General features: G+C 38.3%; 1 protein-coding gene across 1 annotated transcript; it reads right to left on the reverse strand.

Annotated features, from left to right (window-relative positions):
• Positions 1–306: 306 nt before the first annotated feature.
• On the reverse strand, positions 307–777 carry LOC145674104 (histone-lysine N-methyltransferase SETMAR-like). The gene has a single exon (XM_081743929.1). The coding sequence runs from the start codon at positions 775–777 to the stop codon at positions 307–309; it is 471 nt and encodes a 156-aa protein (XP_081600055.1).
• Positions 778–12,457: the final 11,680 nt, after the last annotated feature.

Here is a 12,457-nt window from a genome sequence, read left to right on the forward strand (position 1 = left end):
ATATGTCAGGAGAGTACGGTGAGTGCTCCAATTCTTCCCATCACTTATGTCGCAGTAGCTGCATACACACTCTGCTTTATGTGGTATTGCATTGCCGTGCACTGTCCACAAGATCCGGACGTTCCTCCCGAACGCCACGTCGTACCTGTCGCACCAGGAAGTCACTGTAGTACTGTGCGGTCACTGTTCTGTCATGTGGAACAAAGTGACAACAACGACACCTTTGACGTCAAACGTGACGATCACCATCAATTTGACTGGGGAAGGTTTCTGACGGAACTTCTGCCTCCTTGGTGATCCAGCATGTCACCACTCTGCGGACTGACGTTCCAGTTCTGGTTCGTATGCCATGGCCCAAAATTCATCGATGGTGATTATTCGTGACAAGAATTGATCGCTGTCCTGTTGCCAGAGTGCACAGTGGTCGGAGCATATTGCATAGCAAATCCACCTTTCAACTTCCGTCAGTGCATGCGGTACCCACAGCGATGTGATTTTGTGTAGTTGCAGCTCATTACGCAATATCCTGTGGACGGTGCGTTTCTCGATGCCACTTGCCTCCGCTAACTCCAGTAGCGTCCATCGCCTGTCTTCATCCAGGAGCTGTCCGATGACGGCACGTGGCACGTCGGTCCGCACACTGATAGGTCGTACCGAACGTTGCTCATCACTGTTTGATACACGTCCTTGCTGAAACTTTCCTACCCACCGTGCTACTGTCCGGTATGGTAGGGCATTATTCCCAAACACTTCCACTAATTCACTGTGACATTTCATCGCATTTCAGCCTCGAAGAACGGCTACTTTGGTGTAAGCGCGATGCTCAACACGGGTTACTTCCATCTCGCACGACACTCACCAACTGACTAATTTCACAGGCCTCGCTGTGCTACTACCAGCTATCACAGAGCCATCTGTTGTTCTGCATACACACTATGCCTGCAAAAGTACCACACGACACATAGAAGTTTGTGATCCGCTCACATATCTGGAAGAAAAAAATAGTTGCCATGACTTTTGCGCAACCCTCGTATATATATATATATTATACATGCATTTCATGAAGACTATATATCATTTTCTTTCTGTCATAGTCTACATCGAAAAGTGAGTAAGAAAATTTTGTGCTATGGAATTATGTTATCTTGGCAATTTATATTTATCATGAGTTGAAGAAACGGCTGTGTGATTTTTTCTTACATATTTACAATGTCCTATATGCTATTCCTTTTCACCAATATCCTTACATAACGTAAATCTATTTTTACAATCATACACGTCCATTACATATAACGTATCATAAAGAAGAACTTTATTACATACACGAAGAATGCTGTAACAAAGAATATCTATTTTCATAGTAAAAACATATACTCATTTTAGTACAAGTATAGTAAAGCATTAAAAGAATACTACATGGATATAATTGCGCACGAACTGTTTGCCTATGGACAGGAGATATTAAAATAGAACACCAGAGATATACTAATAAATTCATATTAATTATTGTCTATCAGTATTATTGAACAGTGTATAATGAGATTTTGAATTGAATTGAAGTAATACAGCCTGATAACCATATTAGATCAATACTAATATTGTGTGCATATGTCTCAAAGGAACATTTCTACTGCGTACTCCTGATCTGTAAGTATAATTTGTTTGAAATTTATAACTTGAAGATTTATTTTGGTTTATAATTGGTGTCTTATTTCCACAGTATCTTAATATATATTATTTTCAGTATCGGTATATTCAATGATTTTCTTTATTATTATCCAATTAACTCTTGATAACATCAGTAGTAACGTAAACAAACAATGATTAACAGTTATCGAATGATTATTTTTAATTGCATATAGTATGCTATTTTGAATATTTTTTTCGCGTTTACTCTCAGGGTTCTGAATGAAAATGAACCAACGCGTATGTTTGTTCTTACCGCTGTTGTGAGCCATTTTGTAATAGTTTTGTTTTATGTTATTTCTGATAGTTCTGATAGTTCGTAACTAATAGTTCAAGTGAATTGGAGTTGTTGGGACTATTTCCTATGCAATTGGAGTATTTTTTTTAATTTCTTTATTTATATGGTCCAACGGTTCAATATTTGTGATCATCTCTAAGCCCACGAAACAGGACCGATACAGAGTCTCTGAGGAAATACGATAAGTGTCTGATATTTATGGCCACGCTTCCATTGCATCCTGAACTGCCAAATCAACTGCCTACACTGGATTCGAAACCTTGTGGAAGCGAATTGCGTCAAGGTATATCTTCAAAAGGATACAATTTAAATTTTACGCTTAAAAATTCGCATCTTAAACTTTTGGTAAAGGGATAACATACTATCATTTATCACTATAATGAAGTAATTTCGTTTTCTGCCATATTGCACTACTGCCAGAATAAATATTATTTTCCTGCCGATTAAGTAATTTATATTCCTTTTGTAGGGTCTTGGTGATCAATTTGACTACTTTATTCATTCATTTTACATCAATGGTAGAACGTTCACCTATGATGCGTGGAGTCCCTCTTCAACCCAGCCCGCACAAAGTGATCTTTGTGGTAGACAAACACGGTTTAAGTGATTTTTTCGGGGTTCTCCGGTTTCCTTCCACCTCGTTTATTCAACTATTATTATTCATCTAATCATGATCGTCACCGTTATCCTTGGTGCATAATCTTGCAACCTCAAACCAAAAAAAGTTGGATCATCTTTACTACTTCCATTAACTCGTGACTAAATTTTTCAACCTTATATCTGAATTTTCAATATGAGAATTTACTTTCCTCTCTTCTGGCGAGGTTTCTACTAACTTCGTGGGTTTGTTGGTTTTAATTTGAAATTCATATTGTCACCTCTAAATTGATTACATCAATCTTAGCATTTTTTCAAGGAAAATGGATCAAAAACTGATTGGTGTTTAGCGTTCCTCGTATCACTGTTTGCATAAGGCGCTGAATGATCTTAATAGGCTGTACTTTGGTAATCATTAGTGAATGACTTCTCGATCAATTCCACCATGTTCTGTATGTGTCGTCTTGATGAGTCATAACAAAATCGTCTTCAGAATTTACTCTGAGTCACAGATTAATACGATGAAATCTCTAGTTTCTGGATTTTATCGGATATATATGAAAACACATACCAGTAGCTCTCTTACAACTAAATATTTAATTTGTCAAAAGATCTTATCCTTGATTTCATACCGCTCTCAGGAGGAAATCAGGAATTTTTCTATAAAAATGTCGTTCTTAAAGATAGCTAACTAATCGGATGAGGCCTCTGTAAGAGGAAATTAGGGAAATCGTAGTTTTCATAAATTAACACTCTGAACGTGCAACCCTGCTGACGTTTCAGTGCATCAGAAGGTGTGCTAAGGATCTGTCTACATTATGCAATTCCCGAAAACAATGAGAAACAAACTTTGAAATTCTCATGATAAAATTTGTACTTACATGCCCCCGGCAACACTGCTATTCGTTTCTATGTGGCTCTTTAAAGCAAGAGGTATACAAGAACAATTCTCGAACTTTTGAAGACCTGGAAACGAACATCTGCAGTACCATTGAGAAAATTAACATTTCTAATCTTCTTAAAGTTGCTCCCAACCTGGTGAAACGTGTGAAGCAGTGTCTAAATCAAAACAAGGGACACTCCAAGTATCCGCTGTAGAGCTGGTAACTCATTTCTGATAGTAGCGGTGTTGCCGGGTGCATGTAGGTAAACGTTTTATCATGACAATTTCAGAGTTGGTTTTTCATTGTTTTTAGGAATTGCATAATGTAGACCAATCATTAACACACCTTTTGATGCACTGAAACATCAGTAAAGTTGCCAATTCAGAGTGTTAATTTATGAAAACTACGATGTCCTTAGTTCCCCCTTACAGAGGCCTCATCCGATTAGTTATCGGTGGAAATGAAAAATTCTTTCTCCTGCTCCATAGTTTCAAAACCACTTCAACTAAACAAACTGAAAATTAAAGACGGAAATTCCATACGTATGAGTTATGAGTCAATTTACATGTTTTGCAAAAAAAAAAAAAAAAAAAAAAGAAGATTTGCACCTTCGGTTACATCTGGCAACACTGTGTGGTTCCTAGTATACTTCAATCGTTGCTTCCTAAATTAAAAGTATACGCATGAACAAGGCTTCATTTTGGTATAACCATTATTCGTGTATCACTTCAGGTGTTCTTAAAAGTTCTACTACCCAAACTCTGGGTTGCATTGTATATTGCACACCATGTGGTTCTCTAAGCTGGAGCTGTCAAATGTAACTCCTAATTATTGCAAACTAAATCGTTTGCAATAATTAAACTTTTACAATAGTTAAACTTTTGTTTGCGTTATCGCAAACCCGTACGGAAGGAGAATCATTGTGTGAAACCAGCAAAGCGAAAATAGTTTTTTTTTTTTTTTTTTTTTTTTGTAGTTGTGTGTGTATTGTCAGAATTATTACTTCTTAAAAGGCCTGTGACACATCCACAAGTTGTCTGGGCCACAACAACCGATTTTGATGAAATTTGTTAGACTAATAAGACGCCTTGCAAAACTAATGTAACGAGCAGGAATTTGTCGAAAAAGTTTCTGAGATACAGTCGATTATTAAAGATGACATTGTCGTGATATCTTGGGAACGGCTGTACCGAGAACAAGGAAACTTTGCAAGCCATAGTAGATATATAATAGCTTTAAAACGAAATTAAAACGAATTGTCTGCACCTGCGAATAATGCACAAATAATTGTGCGCATGCGCATATCTCGAAAACGTGAAGACTGTGATATATTTTTCTCTTGCTTACTTTGAACAACTTAACGAGTATAATATAATGCAATAAAAAGTAGACTCAAAGGTAAGCGTTTTGAAGCAACTGAGGTGCGAAGATGTGGGGGTGGTCTGCCCCCGAATACACTCTTCTAGTTACGACACTCTGGCTTCTCAATCATATATTTCCATTACACCTCTGTAGGAGTCCTATAGTTAAAGTTAATAGTCGCCATATTCTGGTCGTATTGATATCTATTACTGTAAGTCATGATTGTTGCACAACAGTAACACAGTATTAAGAGAGTGTAAGAATACACTATCAGGCTTATGGTCGCGGTATATTGAAACACAGCAGCGTGATGCAAACGTCTACGCTTCAAAGAAACGTGCAAAAATCATACGCGATAGGGTTAAACTTATATAGTTAGTTTGGCCATGAGACGAGACCTTTGGGGTTGTCTCATCTAGTGTGTAACAGTCTTGTGACAAACATGAGAGACTTATTTCGTCTCGTGTCTTTGTCTTGAAACCTGTGCTTGGTGCCGTTTTTCTTGTAGTCTCGTGGAACATTACGAGACAAAACTCACGATAAAAGTGAAGGGAAAACCGACTACATGCTAGTCGAGACCCGAATAAGCCTTTGTTAGTAACGTGGCGGTTTTCTTACGTTAGTCTTTGCTTTATGCGACTGGGTAGTATTGCTACGAGACAAGACGGGATATTGGGGCTGTGGCATCTCGTCTCCTTACAACACTGTCGCGTGTCTCCTCTCGTAAATAATAGACCTGTATCTCTAAATGTTTGCTCGTTGTCGAGACAAGACAAAACATGAAAAAGGGTTCGTCTCATGGCAACTCTACTGAAAGTAACTGCAAAGTGTCGGTCGTGGACGTAGGCAGTCGGAAACCCAAGGTCCCCTCCGTTGACGGTCATTGGGAATGTTGAAACCGGCTGGAATGTATTCTGGTCGCAGGCGAGATATATGTTTGTTGATGGAAACGGATACGTACTGTTTATGTATCGTCGCCCTCACTATCTTCAGCCACTACTGGTGGCGTGAAAGTAAACAATAAGGAGAGAGATTTTCCTGGCTCCGCTAATACAGATTCATATCAACCGCGACCGAAATAGTAAGTAACAGTACACACGTACGAACAACATCCAAGTGTGCGAAGTCTATTTACACAATTACACACGTGTCCTTCTATCGCATTTAAGCCCGGTTTCGTGGCATAGTACTTAAAGAAAACTGTGTATGTTTTCTTTGATGGGAAACTAGAATGTATCTTGACACGAAAAGAGACCACGTTTTAATTGGTAGAAATTTATACGGACGACACCATTTTGTATGTGTTTAGGTAAATAGCAGGTAACCCGAATGAGCTAATAGGTACCGGTAGTAAATACTTGAAGGTCTTCGATTAAGAAAACCGAAAATTCTGGGAAGTCTGTGTCAGGTAAAATCCTGTAACCAGATCGTGCTGTCAATAGATTGTTCTCTTTAAGGTATTCAAATAATGGGCTTTCCTCAACCGTGACAGACTTCATGGCCTCAACTATTGCGGTTGATTTTCCTTGATCAGAAAGTATGCGTGGTCCAAACATGTTATGAACGACAGCAGAGTGTCGTAAGTAATTTATCACTCTATATACCTCTTTGTTGTCGTACTATGTCTGCAATATCTTGAATTTCATTTTGAGCACTCCGTGAACAGCTTCCTCTGTCCATCGTAGCTTTGTGACAATTCACGATGAACTCGCATCTTTAAAAGACGTTTGACTTCGTTTGTTCTTAAAGACTGGCATTAAAATTCGAATACCGCGAGTTTCGAGAGTCTCCTTCACATTTCGAAATCCTCTGTCCAGAACGAAAATGTCATTAAATGTCAACGCAATTTTGATCTCATCATCCGAGAACAGAATATTTCTGAGAATATCTGCTTGCTTCGCTGTGAATGGAAAATACATATCAACAATGTATCCGGTAGTTATCGTTAAAGTAAATGGTTTGCAGATGCGCGTGCTTATGCAGTGCGAACGAATCATTTAAATAACCGTAATTCGAACTCTTTTGGTGATAAGCGTAAGTTCCAACTTTAATTAAAATTATTTCTTCGGTTGTTTATAATAATTGCTTCGCAATGTCAGATGTTAATGCACTGCAAATCTTTGCATGATCCAAGACTGCACATCCGTGATAATTAGGAACAATATCTGAATTGAATGCCTTTTGAACTAAAGCGAAAATGAGGGAAAAGTGACCTGACGTAGGAAGACCAAGGACATGAACCAATTGACGGTATTTGAGATCTGTTCTCATTTTACAGAGGTAACTGAATAGTGCTGTTTCTCGTGATATATTTCTCAGCTTCAACGAGTGCAGTTTCCCTAGAAGTTCATGGAAGTTTTGTTTCGATACACCTGTGAGATCGTAGTACTCGCTATCATGTAACAGATTCTGAGCCAGCTTTGTCATAATTGATAACTCCGCAACATTTACCTGCTGCGGTGTACTGTTAAGCAATGTATAATCAGAGACTGGGAATGTGACTGTGGTCGAAATTATATTCGATGTCAAGCTGTGAATGTGAATTGGATTCTTCAGATAATGAGTTGGACAGTATCGTTTATTATTTGGAATATAAATTCGAAATTCCCGAAATGCATGTTACCGTACAGCCCTCATGCGATTTCGTTGTGTCTTCGACCTGCAAATAAAACAATATCGTTCCGTAGACATAACACATTTTACATCAAAAGTAACCAAAGCCTTTACCTTTGAGGGCGATAAAGATGGAATGTGAAACTATTTCATCGTTATCGGCTACTGACTCCGAACCTGTATTGTCACTGTCATTCCTGAGCTCTGACGTTGCGTCCTGAGCAGTACTGGAAGACGGTGTGCTTTGCTGACTTGAAGTCCAAGCATGCGCCACTAACTCGTAGATTACGCGGTAATTCTTCTAACACCTCTCGCAGATATCACGTGCATGTGCATTCAATATTTTCAGTATCTCATGTACTCCTTCAGTCACTTTAAACTGTTTCACAGTTTTTTTTACGTCGTGTCATGTTGCGAAATAGTTTATTACACATAGCATTAATGTCACTCATGTTGTGAAGGTTCGTCCAGTCGAGGTCATACACAACGTCTGAATCCGCCAGTTCCTCCAAGCTCCGTTACAAAAGATTGAAACGAACTCCTGCAGACGCCAACTGAAGCTAACGTCGACTTGCATCACTGCACATAACTCGATAGTGTGACCGTGCAAGCTCACCTAACGTCGCGTTGTTTACTCACTAAATCTTTCATTTCTGATATTAATGTTCACTATCTGAGTTATAAACATATATGCAGTCACTTCCAGCAGTGTTGTTACGAGACAAGCCCTTTGTCATGTCTCGCCTCGTCTCGACAACGAGCAAACACTTCAAGACGAGACTTTATATTATTTACGAGACGAGACACTGGATAGTGTTGTAACTAGACGAGATGCCACAGCCTCAATATCCCGTGTCGTCTCGTAGCAATACTACACAGTTGTATAAAGCAAATACTAACATAAGAAATCCGCGGCGGTAGCTACACAGGCTTGTTCGGGTCTCGACTTGCATGTACTCGGGTTTCTCTTCACTTTTGTCGTGAGTTTTCTCTCGTAATGTTCTACGAGGCGACATGAAAACCAATACTAGGCACAGGCTACTAGACAAAGACACGAGACCAAACCAGTCTCTCATGTTTGCGACGAGACAGTTTCAAGCGACTAGATGAGACAACCCCAAATATCTCGTATGATGGCCAAACTAACTATGTGTAGGAAATTGTATGGTGTATCATTTTGGCTCGTTTGTTTGAAGCATAGACGTTTGCATCACACTGCTGTGTTCCAATAGACTTCGACCATAGGCTTGATAGTGTATTCTTACGCTCTCTTAATACTGTGTTACTGTTGTGCAACAATCATGACTTACAGTACTTGATATCAATACGACCCGAATATGGCGACTATTAACTTCCAACTTTATGACTTCTACACAGGTGTAATGGAAGTGTATGGCTGAGAAGCTAGACAGAGTGCCGCAAGTAGAGGGGATATTCGGAGGCAGAAAACCCACACATCTTCTCACCTAAGTTGCATGAAAACGCTCAACTTTGAGTCTATTTTTTTTCTTGCGTAATATTATACTCGTTATGTACTTGAAAGGAAGCAAGAGAAAAAAAAAACATCACAGTCTTCACATTTTCGAGATATGGGCATGCGCACAATTATTTGCGCATTATGCGGAGTTCTGCGCAGTTGTAGACAATTAGTTTTAATTTCGTTTTAAAGCTATTATGTATCTACAATGGCTTGCAAAGTTTGATTGTTCCCGGTGGAGCCGTTCCCGAGATATCACGACAAATGTCATCTTTAATAAATTGACCCTATCTCAGAAACTATAGCTATTTCGACAAATTTCTGCCAGTTACATTAGTTTTGCAGGGTGTCCTATTAGTCCAGGGGCGTCATTTCAGATTTCACTTGGGAAGGGCAAGAGCACCACTGACATAAGAATCTCACGTTTTGTACTAGTATATCAGTAGACAATCTATTAAAGCATAAATCTATTAAATAGACAAATGTGCATGATATTTAAATTTGCTACGATAAAGATGTATCACGTAATCGTCTGTGTAAAACTCAAGAAACGAATCCATAAAGCTTTCACGTCGCCTGTCAAATGAAAAGTTTAAACCTCCTGACATCTTCATACACACAACACTGCTTGGAAAAGATGCAAAAATATCTAAATTCATCAATTATTTTTGGGAATGAAGTCATTTTAGAACAGCAATCGACTGTATGAATAACTGGACCATTTCGGCACGTACAGTGGAGCCTAGTTATTTAATACCAGGAATTCCACTTAGTAAGCGGCGTATCCAGAAGAAACATTATAGTGGAGTATTAGGGGCTACAGCGTACTACAAGAGGGAAGTCACATTGGCAGCAACGGAATGAAATCGACTTTGAACCGCCTCACAAAATACTTCTTCCAGGCTTTGGGCGTACAGTGATTTTTCACTTTTCAAGTGTATAGAGTATATATACCTTCTATAATGCCAATGCTGATAACGAAGAAAAACAAAAGTAGAAGAGAAGCGAAATTTTCCACGAAGCAATTATGAGAAGGGGGCTAATATCACTTACTGAAAAGTGTTGCTAATCATATGTGAAATTCTTTTCTTTTCTTTTCTTTTCTTTTCTTTTCTTTTCTTTTCTTTTCTTTTCTTTTCTTTTCTTTTCTTTTCTTTTCTTTTCTTTTTTCATTTTTCTGAATGGAATGACCTAAATTTGATTAAATAAATGCAATGTGTAATAGAAACAAAGAAAAAAGAGATGACACTAACAGACCAATGTTGCAAATTTTTCAAGAATAACTTTAAACGTATGTCAAATTAAAACAACTTTTGCGCAAGTAGGGTATGAAGTATTTACTTTTTATGCAAACTAAATTAAATACTATTGAAGTTGACTCCAAGTTTAGAAGAGTCAGTTGCTCAGTGTTACCACAACACAAGAGAGAAAAGCTGTTTTTGGAAATGGTACAATATCTCGTGAGAGGTAAGTACTACATTATGGTCAAAACTTTAAAGAGGAAGCTGGTATGTCATTATTAACATAGTAACTTTTGTGTGAGATACATAGGTCGAATAGTTGCAGAGATATTTGGTATGTTGTAAAAGCTGAGAATTTTGCGGTGTAAGATATGGCAACGCTGTTTCAAAATTTCCTGTTTTCCATCGGCGTTGCTGAAATTGTGAAAAAGAGCTAAAACGAATTAGAAGCATTGATGAATAGAATACGATAAAATGATGCCTTTTTAAGGTTTCGAAACAACTAATTAAGCGTAATGTTGTCGATATAAATGGTCTTGAGAAAGTAGAATGAATTCACGTTACAACAAGATGAAATGAAATTTATGAGTTTTACGTCCCACAATTATGCCGGTTAGGCTAAAGGAGACGGTGATGATGAGAGATGAATGAAATGGAGGAATGAAGAAAGTGGCTGAAACGGGAGAACCCCGAGAAAACCTACGCACACGGTATTTATCCACCACAAAGTTCACTTGGCGGGAGCAGGGTTTTAATCCATTACCCCAAGCACCAGAGGTGAACGCTCTACCACTGAACCACCGCGGCCCCGTTACAACAAGATGATACAAAAACTATTGAATGTTACCTAGTAGCTACTTTTGTGCTATGCATATAATTATTCTCTTGCAACTTTGGCGAGCAATTTCGACGCAATTTAATACAGTTTTCAATGAATGAAATAACTAACAGTATATTGCAACAGAAGCAATACAAGAAACTAGTTTGCAAGCACGATTCCTTTGGCCGAGTGATTGCCGGTGGGTGGAACCGAGCAGCTGTAATCAAGAAAATTAATAACTTCCTTCACTTGATAACACACGTCTAAGGGGATCTTTTGAAAGCAATGCTCAAGAAATTCTGCATAAAAGAAAGCAACGCAAAAATGCAGAAAGTCATTAGAACGTCTATGCCTATTACACTGTGCAACAAATTTACACATTTTTTTCTATCCTTCAACTGAAATTATGTGACTTTAACTAAATTACAGGTGCTGAATTCATTCGTGAAAACTAACACGTCGCGTTTTGTAGGCCAGACCAGAACACATTATACGAGATGTACATATTTACATATATTTGCTATCCAATATAGGCTAGGAAAGCATATTATACTAATATTCAATTTTGTTGTCTTACCCTCTAAAATACTTTCTTTGGTCGCTTACGCTTGTAGACATTCTCTGGAGTTTCTCTGACGATAGACCAACAATACGCAGCAAGTATACCTTGAGTCAATTATCCACTGTAACGCTTTTCAAATGCGGCAATGTCCTGATGAAACCGTTCTCCGTATTTATTACCTACTACGCCGAGGTCTTGAGGGAAAAAGTCGAGATGTGAGTGCAAAAATGTGTAATTTTAATGACATGTGGCACCCCATGAGTTGACATCTGCCCATCATGTCACTAACAATAACTTCATAATTTACATTTCCAAGAAAACCTGAGCATACTGATGTAATTAACAGCGAAGCTGATTTCTAAATTTCAGAGAGTTTAGTTTCAAAGTCTTCATCCTGCATGACTGTTTTAATCTGTGGACCAACAAATAATCCTTCTTTTATTTTGTCTCACTTAACTTTGGGAATTTCTCCATAAGGTGCGTGAAAGCAATACCTTCTCTATCTAGTGCTTTAACAAAATCTTCATCAACCCAAGCTTTATATGTAGTGGTGGCAAAAATATATCTTGAGGGTTCACAATTGGTGTACAAAAGATGTTCTTGATGCCGGAAATGAAATCATGTCTTTGAGGGGAGTGTTTACGTACGTAGGGGTTTGCTTTGTCACGGCTATCCCACTGACATAGAAAACAACAAAACTTGGTGTATCCTTATTGCATCTTGTGAGGATACCAATAACTTTCAAGTCTCCACACACATGTCGTTTGATTTTTTTTATGTTCAATGAAGTCCAATATCGCATTCACAACCTCATACGGCTCCTTTGTATGCGCCGCATATGCTACAGGAACAGATGAGTGAACATTTCCAATATGGAGAAGCACTGCCTTCAAACTTAGTTTCGAGCTGTAAATAAA

This window comes from Thermobia domestica, chromosome 17 (genome assembly GCF_964235325.1).
Source record: "Thermobia domestica chromosome 17, izTheDome1.hap1.1, whole genome shotgun sequence".
Taxonomy (NCBI): domain Eukaryota; kingdom Metazoa; phylum Arthropoda; class Insecta; order Zygentoma; family Lepismatidae; genus Thermobia; species Thermobia domestica.